We start from the raw sequence: 18,623 nt of genomic DNA on the forward strand, positions 1-18,623 counted from the left end.
CGTCTCACACAAGAGATGTAGCCATGCAAAGTTAAAACAGTTTAAACTTTTAGAAAAACGTCGCACATTTTTGTGGAAGTTTTTCCTTTTCACCGCGTCTCATATGTTTTTAAAGGCAATCTGTGTGATGGGCGATTTGGCTGTTTGTATTAAGCAATGCATAAATACGTGATGCTGTTTTGTTCATAATTGTTTATGCAATTTACGAAATTATATTTGATATATATGAGTTCATTTAGACGTAATGCACGTTTTTTTTATAGACAGTTACTTCCTTGCGTTGACAATTTAATGTGCTGCATTATTTTGCTCATTGCGCCCTCCTGTGGCCTATATAAAACATTAGAAATTAGATATTTGTTTAATAAAAAAAAAAAATTTGACTCTTAAAACAAAAAAATATTTGTTGTTTGTCTCAATAAATTGAGTTAATTAAAAAATACAGTGCTTAAATGTAAATTTTTTTTTCTATTGCTCTGTTTTAAAAAAGATTATAAAAAATGGCAATAATTATCGATACCGAACGATATGAAACATTATATCGTTGATACATTTTTTTAGCTATATCGCCCAGCCCTACTTAGCATCTTAATTCAAGTTTGTATAAATCGTCATCTCTTTTTCTGCTGTGTTTATCATTGAAAATGGATTGTCAAGTAGAGCACATTGCATTGTGGGATAACGTACCCATCGCAGTGTGATCTTTTGCATACTGCACATTTGGGCAAATTTGTATCATGACAAGTGATTTTCATGTTCTGAGTAGTTTAAAACTACAATGTCTGGTTTCTAAAACTTTCACTCGTGAAAGTTTTCACTCGCCTTTAAAGGGTTAGTTCTCCCAAAAATTAAAGTTAGTCCATGTTTTACTCACCCTCAAGGCATCCTAGGTGTATATGACTTTCTTCTTTCAGACAAAAACAATCGGAGTTATATTAAAAATTTTCCTTGCTCTTCCAAGCTTTATATTGGCATGGGCAGGTGTTTTTGTTCAACAGTCCAAAAGTAGTCAAATAAAGCGCATCCATATTAAAATGTGCCTCACACGGCTCCGGGGGTGAATAAAGGCCTCCTGTAGCAAATTGATGTGTTTCTGTAAGAAAAATATCCATATTTAAAACGTTATAAACACCTTTCTTTCACTTCTGTTAACTGTCGTAGGCAGAAGCTGTTCCAGCGGATGACATAGGACGTATGCGTAGCACACGCGCCGGTGATTAGTGACGAACGCGGAATGACGGAGAGAGAACAAAACAAAACATCGGCCATGAATTAGTGTGAGGCACATTTTAATATGGATGGATGCGCTTTATTTGACTACTTTTGGACTGCTGAACAAAAACGCCCATCCATGCCATTGTAAAGCTTGGAAGAGCAGGGACAATTTTTAATATAACTCTGATTGGCTTCGTCTGAAAGAAGAAAGTCATACACACCTAGGATGCCTTGAGGGTGAGTAAAACATGGGCTTATTTCCATTTTTGGGTGAGCTAACCGTAGAGATGTGCCCGTTTTCGGTAATGCGATAAATTGCGGTAATGAATATGCACGATATTGTTATCGTGGGCACTTTAAAATACCGCGAAAAAATATAATCAAAATTTAGATTTTTAGAACGCTCATTAGTAGGGCTGCACGATAAATCGCATGCGATATTTAACGCGCATCTTGTCAGAAAGCCGGTTCTGTAATCAGCGGTAAATCTCCATCACGTGCGTGCTTTCACATTGAGCAGCATTAACTACACAGAGCTGTTGTTCACTGACGAGCTGCGCAAAAAATCGCGCGAATATGAACGTGGTTTTGCGCAGCTCGTCAGTGAACAACGGATCTGTGTAGTTAATGCTGCTCAATGTGCAACAGTCTAAAAGAGGAAGTTGGCAAGCGTATAGCCCAGGGAAAATGGTATGCAGCAACCACTGACCTGTGGACCAGCAGTGGAGGAAGCGGACATCCATACATCAGCTTCACCATCCACTACCTCTTAGACTGGAAACTTCAATCAAATTGCCTGGAAACACAGTTCTTTCCAGAAGACCACACTGCTGACAATATCAGAGAACATTTTTATTTTATTTATTTATTTTTGATAACATGTTGCAAGAGTGGGGCATCAACAAAGAGCGTCTTGTCAGTGTTACAACTGATAATGCTACAAACATGAAAAAGGCATTCGAGAGTGAGACCACCTTCCCCTGCCAGTGGTTTGGATGTTTTGGCCACAACTTGAATCTAGCCATTTCTAAAGCTCTGAAAAATCAGAGGGTGGACACAGCAATCCGAGCTTCTCGACATTTGGTGCAGGGATTTTCAAGAAGCTGGAAGAGAAGAAGAGAACTCAGAAATAAACAAAAGGCCTTAAACATCCCTCAGAGGTTGCTCATCCATGATGTAGTCACTCGATGGGGATCGACTCAGAAAATGCTGCAGAGGTTTATTGAACAACAGCAGGCAGTCTGTGCTGTACTGGCAACTGAGAGAGGGGCATGGCATTTGATGCCAAAGGATGCACGTATTGCAGTCATTGAGCAAGTCTTAAAAATACTTGATCCACTCAGTGCTTTCACTGATGCTTTGCCTTCAGAGAGCAGAGTAAGCCTGTCAGCCCTGAAGCCGGTGTTAAGTCACATCATCTCAGACATTCTTGATGTGAAAAATGAAGACCGTGCCCTTACCAAAGACCTGAAGAGGTTAATGAAGACCGATCTCGAGTCCAGATACACTGATGATGCAAAGAAGGTGGTGGACTTGATAAGCTTTGTTGATCCGCGGTTTAAGGGAAGCTTTTCTGATGACCTGGAAGCCACAGTCAACTTCTGCACTGAGGAAGCCTCAAAACTGACAGAGATGACAACACTGAGTGAGGGAGCTGCCCAGACAGAGCAAACCAGCACAACCTCCCCCATCCCCACCTCTGAAAAACAGCGCCAAAGCTTGGCCGCCCTCCTCAACAAAATCACCTCCACAAGGCAACAGAGGGCAGAGGAGGGTGAAGGCAGCAGCACCCTGAGCCTGAAGTCAAAGATTGAAGCAGAGGTAAAAGTGTATCTTTCTGTGCCAGTAATAAAATCAGAGGCAGATCCATTGCAGTGGTGGAGTCTGCATGCTGAAGAGCTACCTCACCTAGCTACCGTTGCTCAGAAGTTTCTCTGCATACCCGCAACAAGTGTTCCTTCAGAGAGGGTATTTAGTGCCAGTGGACACATCCTCTCACCTCACCGTGCAAAGCTCAAGCCAGAAAAAGTGAACATGCTCACATTTTTGCACTTTAATCTGAAGGACTAAAACATGACAGCTCAGAAGGAATACCCAGAAGATACCAGGAATCGGTTGAAAATGTTTATTGTTGACACTTTATAGTTCTATTACTTTTAAATATATTTAAAAGCAGTTAACAAAAGTTGTTCTTTTGCAGTTTGCACTTTATTCTGTTTGATACAATTGCTCACTTTATACATCATTACTGTGTGTTGTTTTCTTTATATTTATTTGTATTTAAATGTTTGAGGTACTCTTTATTATTTAAAATAATTAAAGTTGTTATTAAAAGGACAACACTGAAGTTGGTCACATCATCTCAGACATTCTTGATGTGAAAAATGAAGACCGTGCCCTTACCAAAGACCTGAAGAGGTTAATGAAGACCGATCTCGAGTCCAGATACACTGATGATGCAAAGAAGGTGGTGGACTTGATAAGCTTTGTTGATCCGCGGTTTAAGGGAAGCTTTTCTGATGACCTTGAAGCCAGTCAACTTCTGCACTGAGGAAGCCTCAAAACTGACAGAGATGACAACACTGAGTGAGGGAGCTGCCCAGACAGAGCAAACCAGCACAACCTCCCCCATCCCCACCTCTGAAAAACAGCGCCAAAGCTTGGCCTCCCTCCTCAACAAAATCACCTCCACAAGGCAACAGAGGGCAGAGGAGGGTGAAGGCAGCAGCACCCTGAGCCTGAAGTCAAAGATTGAAGCAGAGGTAAAAGTGTATCTTTCTGTGCCAGTAATAAAATCAGAGGCAGATCCATTGCAGTGGTGGTCTGCATGCTGAAGAGCTACCTCATCTAGCTACCGTTGCTCAGAAGTTTCTCTGCATACCCGCAACAAGTGTTCCTTCAGAGAGGGTATTTAGTGCCAGTGGACACATCCTCTCACCTCACCATGCAAAGCTCAAGCCAGAAAAAGTGAACATGCTCACATTTTTGCACTTTAATCTGAAGGACTAAAACATGACAGCTCAGAAGGAATACCCAGAAGATACCAGGAATCGGTTGAAAATGTTTATTGTTGACACTTTATAGTTCTATTACTTTTAAATATATTTAAAAGCAGTTAACAAAAGTTGTTCTTTTGCAGTTTGCACTTTATTCTGTTTGATACAATTGCTCACTTTATACATCATTACTGTGTGTTGTTTTCTTTATATTTATTTGTATTTAAATGTTTGAGGTACTCTTTATTATTTAAAATAATTAAAGTTGTTATTAAAAGGACAACACTGAAGTTGATTTATATTTTCAACCTTTATTTATATAATTGAACACCGTGATAATACCGTATACCGTGATAAAACCGTAATCAATTAATCGCAGCATGGAAATCTGATACCGGCACATGCCTAGCTAACCGTTTAATCTGATCATTTTTTCATGAAAAATCGTGACAATATTTTGGCCCAGCCCTAGTTCCAAAGTGATTGAAATTTATTTTTAAAGTGTATAATTTGCTAAGTTTGGTTGTGAATTTAAAACTGAACTGTGAAGAGTTGTTAAAACTAAGCTTTTTTTAAAAGTCCTTTGTCAAACCCCAGCTACCTGTTCAACAGGAGATACATCAACTCAGAAATTGCTCCTCAAACAATTTCGTTGGGTGTTTTTATTGTCATTGCTATTATGATGGTGATTGTTTAAAGGCTATCTGTTAGGTGAACCAAATTAGTGGGTCCACAGCATAGATTTGCTTCTAAATCCGCGTTCTGCCATCATGTATGCAGTTAAGTCAGCAAATTAGTTCTGAATTTGAACTCTGGGAAGTTTAGGTTTCTTGCCCTTTCCTGTGCTGCCCACTGATTAGTTTACATATCCAAGTCCTTTGCAGTTCTTGGATAATGGAAAACTGCCCGTTGTGACGTCTGATGACCTAGTGTGATTTTTACGTCCTCAAATCTTTCCTCTGTTTATTAAGCGAGATATGGGATCTTTTGTCTTGTTTGGCATGTGTTTACTGACTTTACACTCTACTAAAATGAATCCCATTATTAGTTTTTCTCTCAGGCTGGTCAGATGGCGTTTGTATATATGGAAGTACACCCTGAACCTTCTACTTAAGTGCTATTGTGAACACACCCATCACAAAGTGAAGTTTCAGCAGAGCATTTTTGAGCTTTTTCTCATATGTGTGTGTTTGTTTGTGCACAGACGTCTCTGCTCAGGAGCAGCCGGAGTTGTTCCTGAAGAAACTTCAGCAGTGTTGTGCTGTGTTTGATTTCATGGACACTCTGTCAGACCTGAAGATGAAAGAATACAAGCGCTCAACCCTCAACGAGCTCGTCGATTATGTCACAGTCAGCCGAGGATACCTCACAGAACAGGCCTACCCAGAGGTCGTCAAAATGGTGAGTGAAAACACATATAGAGTCAGCTAAATGTGGGCAGCACGATTCATACATTTTCTAAATGGTATAATGTGAATTTCTTTTTCAATAATCAGTGTAGCCTTTCAGAGTCAGACTTCTGACTAGCAACAGTAATATTGTGGAATATTATTACAATTAAAAAACGTTTGAATGTATTTTAAAAATGCAATTTTATTTCTGTGATGGCAAAGCTGAATTTTCAGCAGCCTGTACTCCAGTCTTCAGTGTCACAGGATCCTTCAGAAATCATTCTAATATGCTGATTTGCTGATCAAGAAGCATTTCTTATCAATGTTCTTTTTCTTCCTTCCTTCTTGGTGAATGTTTTTAAGGATTTTCCATGAACAAAGTTCAAAAGATTGTATTTATTTAATACAGAAATATTCTGTAACATTATAAATGTCTTTAATGTCACTTTTGATAAATTTAATGCATTCCTCCTAAATAAAAGTATTAATGTCTTTCAAAAAAAAAAAAAAAATCTCAAACGTTGAACAGTAATGTAAATCTGAAATCAGTGATAGCACAGTAATAGACTGGCATGCAGCAGAATTAATTTATAGCTCATTCAGATGATGTTCTAGTGTCTGAAAATGGTTTTAAAGACTCATTCTTTTGTCAGAATTTTTCATCCGTTCAAAAGCAGTAAATTAGGATTATTTTAAAGACAGTTAGTGCCTTGAAACACTGAATAGCTTTTTAAATTATGGTTGACTGATATGGTAGTATTTAATGATCAAGATGGCTAATATAATAAATTGCTGATATACCCAATGCAATTTAATAATTGCTAAAGAGACATACCAATACACAAAAGTGCTCAAATTAAATGAACATGCATTTTATGCAAAAATAAATCGAAAATAATGTTCACCTAAAACAGCTTACACATACACATGCTCCAGCCAGGTTGAGTGATACATTACAAACCTGTGCACCCTGATTCCCAGAAGTTGCATAAAGTCAATCTGATTAGAGCTTGAAATTTCAAGAAAGCTTGTCTTCAGACAGTCATTGAATGGTCTGTAATATTTGATTCAGCAGTTTTTATGGTTATATTACATCTTTTTTTTTTTTTTTTTCAGGTGTCCTATAATATATTCCGAACTCTTCCGCCTAGTGAAAGTAATGAGTTTGACCCAGAGGAGGATGAACCCACTCTAGAGGCCTCGTGGCCACATTTACAGGTGAGTGTGTGTGTGTGTGTATGCAGTAGAGGTTCTTGAGAATATTGTTGTATACTCTGGTCCCTCTTTCCTTGTGTAGAGCTCCTGTCTATTTTATTTGTTTCAGCATGTTTGTCTGTGTGTGTATTTTTGAGGGTTTGTACACACACTCTGTGTGTGTGTGTGTGTGTGTGTGTACTCACTGTATGCTTCCAGGACTCCTTTAGAAATGAGATGCATTATATCTCAAGGAGAATCTTCCTGGTAAAACGTCTCTTTTGTTTAGTTATTAATCCCTGCTTTCGTCTACTTCATCTAAAAAGAGTCCAATAATGAAAGCCACATTCCCAGACATGTGATCCTTGTCTTTTTTTTCCCCGACCTGTTATAATTGCAACGACCCCTGATGGCAGTAGCAGTGTGTCCTGTGAATGTGACCTCAACTGAACCATGACCTTTTACCTTTCTTTGCATGCATGCTGAGTTCAAAGAACTCCTCGAAATAATAACTCTCTCATTCTTTTCTCTTTTCAGCTGGTATATGAGTTCTTCATTCGTTTTTTGGAGAGCCAGGAGTTTCAACCCAGCATTGCCAAAAAGTACATAGACCAGAAATTTGTCTTACAGGTGAGGATGTTCTTTTAAAAATCCCTTCGTTTTTCACTAGTGTTTGTTTGCTCATCATCTTTTTTTCCCCTTCTTTTTTGTGTGCTGTGCCCATCTGTTGTCCTGTCAGCTGCTGGAGTTGTTTGACAGCGAGGACCCGCGGGAGAGAGATTACCTGAAGACAGTCTTACACAGAATCTATGGAAAATTCCTGGGACTAAGAGCTTTTATACGAAAACAAATTAATAATATTTTTCTACGGTGAGGGATAAGACGGTTTACATAATATTTGCAAATGCACAAATAAAGCGCAAGCATTCATCGCTGTCTCTCTTGTTCTTAGTTTTGTTTATGAAACTGAGCACTTCAATGGAGTCGCAGAATTGTTGGAGATTTTGGGAAGGTGAGTTGTATTTGTTTAAAGTCACAATGTAATTTTCTTAACTGCTAAGCTTATATAGATGGCCATGTATGTGTGTGAAATATATATATATATATATATATATGCATCCAAAATAAAAGTTGTTGTTTACATAATATATGCGTGTGTATATTTATTATGTATATATAAATACACAGACATAGTTTATATTTTGAAAATATTTACATACATATTCATATAATTTATATTGTATATACATATATTTCATAACATTTTTCTGAAATATATACATGCGTGTATGTGTGTATTTATATATACATAATAAATATACACAGTACACACGCATATATTATGTAAACAAAAACTTTTATTTTGGATGCGATTAATCGCGATTAATCGTTTGACAGCACTAATATATATATATATATATATGTGTGTATATATATATATATATTCCCCAAACAAGTCAAATTCCACCTCGCAGCTGATTTTATTGGTTACGAGGTAAAAAAACATGGATGGAGCTTAACGGGAAAAACAGCAACTATATCTATTAGAATGTTCCACTAATTATGGTTTAGTGTTTGAATTTTTTTATTTTTCCTCAGAGTTGTGTAGACAATTAGCACTGTCATTGACATGACCAATGAAATCTTTAGAAATGGCTTCAGGGCAGGGTTTGCGCTTAAGACAAAAAGTCACGCCATTCATACAGTTTGCTATTTAAATTATTTCAGTCACTTAACATAATTACATAATTGCAATTAACAGTTGGGATTTTCTTTTGCATAAGATATGAGATCATCTAACCATTCTTAAAGAGAAGTTTCTTCTGAAAATATAGTTTTTATTCACCTTCTTGTTTTTGTGTGACAAGCATTAGTTTCCATACAGAAAAAGCATATAGTCTACAGGAGCTGTAAAGCGTCATAAAAATAGTATCAATATCCATACAATATTACAGATCTTGGCCAGATGAAAGCATTTTGTGAGCGGCAGACTGCAATTAAATTCACTGAAGATCATCCGCTGCAGCTTTTGACGTGCTTGCTTCTAAAAACTCAGAACTGGAGCTTATACCAGTTTCCATGAAATATGATTATATTACCAGGAAGCCCCTGATGAGTTTTGCATTGTTCTGACTTTAGCAATGAATTCAAGGTTTAGCAATCCCAGAATGCTGTTCGTGAAAGTTGTGTTTGTCTCCTGTCAGCATCATCAATGGCTTCGCTCTGCCACTGAAGGCCGAGCACAAACAGTTTCTGGTGAAAGTTTTGATTCCTCTTCACACCGTCAGGAGCCTCTCACTTTTCCATGCACAGGTATTGCCCGTTTGTGTGAAAACATTCAGATGAGTCCTGTGTGTGTTCACTTCCTGCAGTGTTAATTCTGTCAGTGACATTACTGTTGTTTTTGCAGCTGGCATATTGTATTGTACAGTTCCTAGAGAAAGACCCTGCATTAACAGAACCAGTAAGTGCAGTTTTTCACTAATCATCTCTTTTTTTGTCCATTTACTTCATCAGAGTCCTGTTTTTTCTCCCTCCAACAGGTTATCAGAGGTCTGCTGAAATTCTGGCCTAAAACCTGCAGTCAGAAAGAGGTAAGATAGATGCGGTCTCCTGAATAGAGCTAATTCACAGCATGAGGTTGATCAGCCATGATTTCAGGGCAGCGTTGATGACGTTTTAGGATGCATTCACTGATGTTCTATATCCGCTTCTCTGATTGTCTGCATTGATGTGTGTGTAGGTCATGTTCCTAGGAGAGTTGGAGGAGATTCTGGATGTGATTGAGCCTACGCAGTTTGTGAAGATCCAGGAGCCTCTCTTCAAACAGATCTCCAGATGTGTCTCCAGCCCTCATTTTCAGGTCTGCACAAATCCACTCTAGTCCAAGACTTAATTAAACCGGTCCAATTGTAGTTATGCAGCCAGAATAAACAATTTTTAGTTTTTCTGAGTCTTGAAGGACAGGCCGATTCTCACCACAGTTTTGCATTTTAAAGGAAACAGCTTTTAAATGCATGCAGCAATTGACAATACAAATAAATTATGCATCCTATTATGAACTTAGAAAGTGTTCAAATTTTGTGTATGTGTTCCAGGTGGCTGAGAGAGCTCTGTACTACTGGAATAATGAGTACATCATGAGTCTGATTGAGGAGAACTCTAATGTGATTCTTCCTATAATGTTCACAAGTCTGTACCGGATCTCCAAAGAACACTGGAACCCGTGAGTCAAGCCTACACTCTTCTGATGTATTTAACAACACCACTGCAATCTCTGAGCCTATAAAATAGTTTAATAGGGCTTCTTTTGTCCCAATCACATTCATTGATTTTTCTTCTATTTCCTATCCATCTCAGGACACTATCTGTGAAGACAAATACAAATTTTATCAAATTTAATGTATAAATTTAAAATTATTAAATATACACTGTACGGATCAGATTTGTTTATTTTAATGGAGTAGTTAGTTTTATGTTCGTTTAACAGGTTTTATGTGTAAAAGTGACTGTTCAGTCCAATTTATACACTATTGTTCAAATGTTTGGGGTCCGGTCTTTTTTTCTTTTTTCAATAATTTTTTTAAATTATTATTCTGAGCGTACACACATGAAACGAGTACACAGAGAGTTGGCTCTTTATTTTGATTTTACATTGCTGTCTATGGGAGGGTCAGAGATCTCTCAGAATGCATCAAATATATCTTAATTTGTGTTCCGAAGATGAACGGAGGTCTTACGGGTTTGGAACGACATGAGGGTGAGTAATTAATGACAAAATTTTCATTTTGGGGTGGAGTAACCCTTTAATGTTAACTGTCAAATACACACAAGGTTATGTCGAAAAGCATTGTCGAAAGAAAAAGCATCTTAAGCAAGCAGAATAACATAAGTGGACTTTGAACGATTAATTGCCGCTTTGAACGATTACGTAATTGTGGCATCCATAATTGTAATTGCGATTAGAAATTCGATTAATTGTGCAGCCCTAATTTGTATGTGATATACACAACACAGCATTGTCCTCACTGTCCAGCGTTAACTGGATTAATCATTTCCTGTCCAATCATGCTTAATTCTAATTCGTTCTCTTTTTTTGCTTTCAGGGCCATAGTAGCTTTAGTCTATAATGTTCTGAAGGCCTTCATGGAAATGAACAGCACTTTGTTTGATGAACTCACATCCACTTACAAGTCAGATCGTCAGAGGTGAGCTGTTTTTTTGTATTCATTACTTTCGTGACACGTAGTTGTTTCACTTCTATGCTGCTTATGCATGCGGTGTTAAATATACCTCATATTTATTAGCTTTTTTGTTCATTCTGTCATTCCTCAGAGAGAAGAAAAAAGAGAAGGAGAGAGAGGAGCTGTGGAAGAGGTTGGAGGATCTGGAGTTAAAGAGAAGCCTCCAGAGCGACGGAATTATTCCCACTTAACGACGCGCCTCTCCCGGACCGCTTTTTCCCAACGCCTCCAACACGCGCTCGGAACGTTGGCCACATTTTTTTCCTTTCTGTATTTGTGCGATTTACTTTACCGTAGATTCACCTCGTCAGTCTCATTATTTCAAAAGCACTGTAAATAACTTTATTTTATCTTATTTTTTCCCCCCATTAAAAATATTATGCAGAAAAAGAACGTGACTAGAAAAGGAAATAAAAAAATTTAAATAAGCAAAAAACAAAAACAAGAGAAACCCGCACTGGAGGGGGAAGGACTTTGAACAGACAGTAGGACTGAAATGAATGACTGCTGTTAAGAAAATCAAACAAACAAACAGAGAATCTCATCCCACTGATCTGACATACCTCGGCCATCCTTACTGAACAACACCAGCCCAATTCTCTCTCTTTCCTCACCTGCCCCCTTCTCTATGTACCTTACTCTTCCCTCTTTCTGTTTTTGAATTGGATCAACATTCGCCACCTGTGTGTCCTGAATATCTGAAAGCAGAGTAGTCTACCCTTGACCTTTGTTTATTCGTTAACATCTGGATAAACGCAGTGGGTCTGGATTGTAGACGTCTTGAGGAGACGCAAAAGGACACTATGCAGTAACCAGCAAAGAAGAGGAAGTCATAAATACGCACCAGCTCTTGCTTTCCCCCCTTTTCGTTCTTTTTCTGTCCAAATGTGCCGCCGCTGTGGAAGAGGTTGGAGGATCTGGAGTTAAAGAGAAGCCTCCAGAGCGACGGAATTATTCCCACTTAACGACGCGCCTCTCCCGGACCGCTTTTTCCCAACGCCTCCAACACGCGCTCGGAACGTTGGCCACATTTTTTTCCTTTCTGTATTTGTGCGATTTACTTTACCGTAGATTCACCTCGTCAGTCTCATTATTTCAAAAGCACTGTAAATAACTTTATTTTATCTTATTTTTTCCCCCCATTAAAAATATTATGCAGAAAAAGAACGTGACTAGAAAAGGAAATTAAAAAATTTAAATAAGCAAAAAACAAAAACAAGAGAAACCCGCACTGGAGGGGGAAGGACTTTGAACAGACAGTAGGACTGAAATGAATGACTGCTGTTAAGAAAATCAAACAAACAAACAGAGAATCTCATCCCACTGATCTGACATACCTCGGCCATCCTTACTGAACAACACCAGCCCAATTCTCTCTCTTTCCTCACCTGCCCCCTTCTCTATGTACCTTACTCTTCCCTCTTTCTGTTTTTGAATTGGATCAACATTCGCCACCTGTGTGTCCTGAATATCTGAAAGCAGAGTAGTCTACCCTTGACCTTTGTTTATTCGTTAACATCTGGATAAACGCAGTGGGTCTGGATTGTAGACGTCTTGAGGAGACGCAAAAGGACACTATGCAGTAACCAGCAAAGAAGAGGAAGTCATAAATACGCACCAGCTCTTGCTTTCCCCCCTTTTCGTTCTTTTTCTGTCCAAATGTGCCGCCCTGTACACTCGTTTGGACTCTAGCACCAGTCCGGTACTGGTACCAGTAAATGGGACAAACACACACACACACACATCGGAGCGGGTGTCCAGAATTCCAGCAGCAAAACCGGAGATGCTTGTCATGAGAACTCGAACTGCACGTGCACACACACATTCTGCATTCGAGTGTGTGAGGGAGTTTCTTACAGTGTTAAGTACCTGTATACTGTATCTGAATGCAGTACTTTGATACTCTGTATCTAGTAGAACCTTTAGCGTATTTTTCTTTAGGAGAATCCAGTATATGATGAGGAAAGATTGAACACAACCTCTTGGGATTTTTTTTTTTTTCTTTCTTTCTTGGGTTTCACTTTTAATTTGTTTTGGGTTTATTTGACTTTTTGTCAGGAATTGGTTTTGTTTTTTTTCTTCTGACCAAGTGGAATTTGTTCTCTCTTCCTTTTTTTTTACTTAGTTGCTGATTTGGGGGGAGTGAGAGGGGGATTGTGGAGGATTGATGCTGTGGTAAACTTTGTCAGAATTGAACCTGTGCTTTAGAAAGCCCCAGAAATCAAACAATTACAAAAGTTAAAAAGGGTCGGATAAATACAAATGTTTAATTATTTTAAAAAATAAAGAGATATTAAATTAAACCTGTTTTGTGATAAAGATGAAATGCACATTTGCCTTATTTGTGGCGTGTGTGAGCGGATGAAAGTGTATCTGTAGGAGAGGTATCTGTATTGGGCACCAAAGCCATGTGAAAACTTGGGCATTATTGCAGCTGAAAATCATGAAATGGTTCAGATTTGTTTTCTAAAGTACTAAAACTGAATAATTTTCATGGCCTTTGGTTCTGTTAATTGATCTATTCTTTTAAGTTTCAGTGAATCGGCTTCACAAAGAACAATTGGTTCCCAGACTGAACTGAATCAGAATGGCAATCGCAACGAGTCTTACTAAGCATAACGAATGGCTTTTGTAAACCAGTTCTTGTAATTAATTGTTCAAAAAGATTCAAGATTCATTGGTAAACTTGTGTGTTATCGGTTTGAATCAGTAAGAATGATTAGTTACTTACTTAACCAACAAGTAAGTTCAACTCAAACTGCTACTGTCACAAACTGTCATGAATGACTCATGATCTGGTCTAATGAATTAATCAAAAAGACTCATGAATTATTAGTGAACACCTATTTGAATCAGTCTGAATAGTTCTTTACACACTCAACCACAAGTCAATTATTTGGTTAACTCCTGTGAGAACAGAAACATTTGTCATTACTCTTTTATTTATTTTTTTAGACGCCTGGCCACTATGAATACCATTTTGTTGCAAAATCTTTGTAACAGTTCTTCAAAAAGTTTTCTGCAGGGTAAAAACACTGCATAGCTTGGATTTGGAATGACTAGAGGGTGAATAAATAAGAGTGTGTTCTTTTTCAGCTGACCTATTACTTTAAGTGTGATTGACTAATTGTTTATAGGACAATGTGTAGTTTGTGTGTGTGTAAATTCAGCCCTCTACTCGCAAGTACCAAATTCTTCCACAAGAGTGCAGCAGAGCTCAACATTAAAAAAAATTTCAAACCAGCTCACCATACTTTTGCTTTTGTGGAAAACATTGGGTGTGCATCTTAAACTCGTCTCAACCTTTGCGCATGTAGTCTTTAGATGCAGGTCGATCTTGTTTTTCCTAATGGTTTGCATGTTAAAGTGTGAGCTTGCAGGATCTGGCAGGATTTTTCCCGAGGGGTTAAAGGATTCAGAGCTGCTCTGAAATTGGCAGGTATATATGTACTTAAGACATATGCAGACTTTATTCTTTCAGTTTGAGCATTAACCTGTCAGATCATACTTGGAAGGGGGATAGGAAGTAAGGGTATACTTGGGTGACTGCTTGCTTTAATTAACATCACCCTTGGAAACAAGAATAGCAGTACTTTTTTGAAAGAAGAAATGTTCTTAAAGAGAGACTTCATCCAGAAATGAATGTTATTTCACCCTTATGTTGTCCCAAACCTGTGATTTCTTTCTGTGGATTTTTTTCTCTCCTCTAAAAGTCAAATTTCCTCCAGTGATTATAATGGTGGGTCCCCCAGTCATGGTCGGGACACATCACCGCTAAGTTCAAAAGAATGCATTCCCTCTCTCCTTAACATCTGCAATGAGACACTAGTGGACTCTTTTAAATGTTTAAGTAAACCAGTTTAAAATGCAGCAAAATCTTTGTCAGTCTTAATCATTGGGAGAAGGGGAGCTTCCAATGTAACTCCTACTTTAACTAATAACTCCTTTCCATTGATTATATCTCTGTTAAAGAAAAAAATAAGTTTAAACCTCTCTGACTTTAGTTGATCTCCCAGCCTGAGCCTGTTTTGTGGTTTTAAAAGGTTTTGGGCATGGTAACAGCATATTAACAAGCTAAACTGTGAACAACAACTCAGTCTGGGAGACCAGTGTAAACCAGCTAAGACCATCAAGCCAGCTTAGACTGGATGAGAATGTGTGTTTTTTAGAATTTAAAAATACTTGTTCACTAAATTCAGTAATTTCTCACTACATTTGGTCACAGTCAACATGATGGATGAGTAAAATGATTGTCATGATTTATTTGTCGTTGTATGAACTAGTTCATTTTTCCTCCATAGCCAGAAATGTGCAGATTGCATGCATTTTTCTGGTTTACTCAAATTCACTAGTTATGTAACCTTGGGCCATGGAGTGTTTTAGATCCTTATAGGAAAAGTTATCTGGGACTCGATTAAGGTCTTTTTAAAATCTTTACTAACCCTGAAAGCTGTCTAGAGCCCTGTGAATTTAAGAGACGATTCCGGAGGGAAAAAAAGATATAAAGAGTAACATGAGGTTGGCAAAGTCTTTCAGAATCTGAATCAGAAAATTATTTGCATAACTGATTAAGGAAGCACGTATTCCAAATAATATTGGTAATATGTGCTTAAAGAGTGTATTGCTATTGGAATATTGATGCTTAGATTGTAAGGATCTTACAAATTAAATAAGACTTGCATGATTTGTTTTACTGATGTTTTTTACATTTAATGTGTAATCAAACCCATGCATTTTGGGATCTTACTTTATATCCATGTACTTTAAATCTGGTTGAAAGTGATTTTAAAATTTAGGCCTGTGATAATTGGATTATATTCAGGTCACAAATGTCACACAGTCCTTGTTTCTCAAGTGTGAAATTGCCTTTTCTTATAAATTCACCCATTTTACAGTCTGTGTTTAGGTTTTATCCCAGTGATTGTGTAAGATGCGCCACAGTTAGTGTGTCATGGAGACTGGGACACCATCAAGAATGATCTCATATCCGGAACCATAACATACAGTTATTGCTTTTTTGAGTGTTTGCCTTATTTGAATGTCCTAAAGGTCAACAGAGTTTGCACCAAGAGAGCAGCGTCCCTTCAGTGACTGATATTCCCAGGTAGGACATATTCTTGGTTCAGCATCTATTGATTATCCTAGAGTAACTTGTCAAACAAATAATAATAACCCACTAATGCTAAAATCTGATCGACACTACTTTTGTTTCAGGACCAATTTTGGAATATGTCAAAATTTATGGTAAAATCACAGGTTTGTCCCTTAACAGGTAAGTTTTTTTTTGTTTGTTTTTGCTTTCTTCATTAAATTAATAGTTCACCCAAAACTATTTTTTGCTGAAAATTTACTCACCCTCAGCCCATCCAAGATGTAGATGTTTCATTATGAGAATAGGTTTGGTGAAATTTAGCATTACATCACTTTCTCACCAATGGATCCTGTGCAGTGAATGGGTGCCGTCAGAATGAGAGTCCAAACAACTGCTAAAAACATCAAAATAATTAATCCACACGATTCAAGTTCATCGATTAACATCTTGTGAAGCAAAAAAAAAATCCATAATTTTACCTTTAAACCATCACTTCTAACCAAAATCAGGTCCATAATCCATAATAATGCTTCCTCCAGTGAAAAAGTCCATCCCCTTGTCATTTCACACCAGAACTGTTTTGGACTGTTTTCCCCTTATAAATGACTTGATCTGTGCATATTTTTCTCCTGATTAAACAAGATGGCTTTTTACTAAATGTTAAAAATGTCTTGATGGATTTGTTTATTGCAAACATGTGGCTTTTCACGTCACATAACATTAAATAATGGACTGGAGACCACCCCATCCCATGTCCTTTCTCAAATATACACCCTCTAAAGCAGAGCACGTTTCTCATTGGCTAGTTTTTTGGTTTGTTAAAGGGCTTGTTTCGCCGTTTTACAAATCTCGAAGAGATCATGTACTGACACTAATGTCACCAGCAAAAATGCAGTGCAATCAGTGGAAACTGAAACTGTTTGGTTGCCAACATTCTTCAAAATATAATTTAGTGTGTGAAATGCATTAAGGTTTGGAATAGCATGAGGGTGACGACGAATTATACCTTTAAGATATGATACCTGACTCATATTTGTCAGGTACTATGTAACTTTTATATATAATATAGTTTATAGATTATTTTTAATGCTAAAACCGATCAAGCTCTTTTTCTCAGGTTGCCTCATGTTTCTCATGAGGGTCATGCTATTATAAAATGTTTGTTTCTGAATGAAATATGGTGATGTACACCGTGAGATCCACCCACTCTTGTTTCTAAAATAAAATACAACGCTAGCCCACACATATTCACGCTGTCTCTCTCTTTCTGTCTCTGTCTTTTTTTTTCTTTTTTAACTGAGACTGTTTCTTGTCTCTCCTCTTTTTTTCATGTTTTATTTTATTTTTCCCTCTTTTATCCCTGCATGGCTCGCTTTCTGTTGTGATCAGTGGCAGAACAAAACCTTCAGTCAAATGATGATTTACAACACTGTTGTGATGTCATGTCGTGAAATAGCACTCTTATTAACCTGATGAAACATTGCGTGACTAGTCTTGGAGAAAACTTGTGAATGCGCATCCGGTCGACAATCCCTAATTATCTGTCTTGTTACTGGCCGAAAACAAAGACGGTCTTCCTACTCTCTCCTGAGCTCATCTCTCCTTCATTAGACTTACGCAATCTTCCTGGTGATGAGGATGTGTGTGTGGGGTTGTGATTTCTCCCAGGAAGAAACCTGGTAAAACATCATTCACTTTGGGGAAGGCATTTTAAACATTAGAAAATGCAATCTGATAGAAGCTCCTGCACAACTGTGCTGGTCAAACCAAATATGAGGCCAGATGTGAACCACTGAAAATTAATTATGTTCTGGCTAATTTATCCATCTCCTACTTCTATATGTATGTAGTAAAAACAGTAATATTGTGAAATATTATTACTATTGGAAAAAATGGTAACACTTTATTTTAAGGTGTCCTTGTTACGTGTACTTACTATTATAATAACAATAAATTAAGCATAATTACATGCCAATAACTGTAAACCAAACCCTGATCATAACCCTAACCATATAGTAAGTACATGTAGTTAATTAATATTACTCAGTACTTAAATGTATAATTACACTGTAACAGGGACACCTTAAAGGGGTCATATGATGCGATTTAAATTTTTCCTTTCTCTTTGAAGTGATACAAGCTCTTGGTGCATAAAGAAGATCTGTAAAGTTGCAAAGACTAAAGTCTCAAATCCAAAGAGATATTCTTTATAAAAGTTTTGGTGCTGATTTTTTTCAATGCTTTTTGCGATCAAAACAGACCTGGACCCATTTTTGTGCACCAGTTGAACTGGTTAAACAGGTAGTTTGTTATATTCATAGGTTGTGATGGTCCCAGTCCATTCCTGTCTGTAACTGAAACGCTCACACAAGATTCTTAACTAAATAACACATCCTTGCATCATCTTCAGACCTTAGTGCTGAATTATGGCAGGTTACTTGACATGTTTATATTGGTTTATTATATGCATTATTAATGTGTTGCAATGAAC

The 18,623-nt window shown here is 37.6% G+C and overlaps 1 protein-coding gene across 2 annotated transcripts in view; it reads left to right on the plus strand.

The window, feature by feature from the left end:
• The window catches only part of ppp2r5eb (protein phosphatase 2, regulatory subunit B', epsilon isoform b), a 31,263-nt gene extending 18,178 nt beyond the window's left edge, over window positions 1–13,085 (plus strand). The window contains exons 3-15 of one of the 2 annotated variants that reach the window (XM_016536239.1): window positions 5,416–5,612; window positions 6,719–6,820; window positions 7,334–7,426; window positions 7,536–7,666; window positions 7,749–7,808; window positions 9,001–9,109; window positions 9,207–9,260; window positions 9,340–9,390; window positions 9,540–9,659; window positions 9,895–10,022; window positions 10,903–11,004; window positions 11,132–11,173; window positions 11,948–13,085. In XM_016536239.1, coding sequence (XP_016391725.1) covers window positions 5,416–5,612; window positions 6,719–6,820; window positions 7,334–7,426; window positions 7,536–7,666; window positions 7,749–7,808; window positions 9,001–9,109; window positions 9,207–9,260; window positions 9,340–9,390; window positions 9,540–9,659; window positions 9,895–10,022; window positions 10,903–11,004; window positions 11,132–11,173; window positions 11,948–12,005 — 1,247 coding nt within the window. In that variant the 3' untranslated portion in view covers window positions 12,006–13,085. Of the gene's footprint in view, window positions 1–5,415; window positions 5,613–6,718; window positions 6,821–7,333; window positions 7,427–7,535; window positions 7,667–7,748; window positions 7,809–9,000; window positions 9,110–9,206; window positions 9,261–9,339; window positions 9,391–9,539; window positions 9,660–9,894; window positions 10,023–10,902; window positions 11,005–11,131; window positions 11,928–11,947 lie in introns of those variants that run through there. The other variant, XM_016536238.1, reaches the window with a different exon arrangement.
• The last annotated feature ends 5,538 nt before the right edge of the window (window positions 13,086–18,623 follow it).

This window comes from Sinocyclocheilus rhinocerous, unplaced genomic scaffold (assembly GCF_001515625.1).
Source record: "Sinocyclocheilus rhinocerous isolate Xijiao unplaced genomic scaffold, SAMN03320098_v1.1 scaffold4019, whole genome shotgun sequence".
NCBI classification, from domain to species: domain Eukaryota; kingdom Metazoa; phylum Chordata; class Actinopteri; order Cypriniformes; family Cyprinidae; genus Sinocyclocheilus; species Sinocyclocheilus rhinocerous.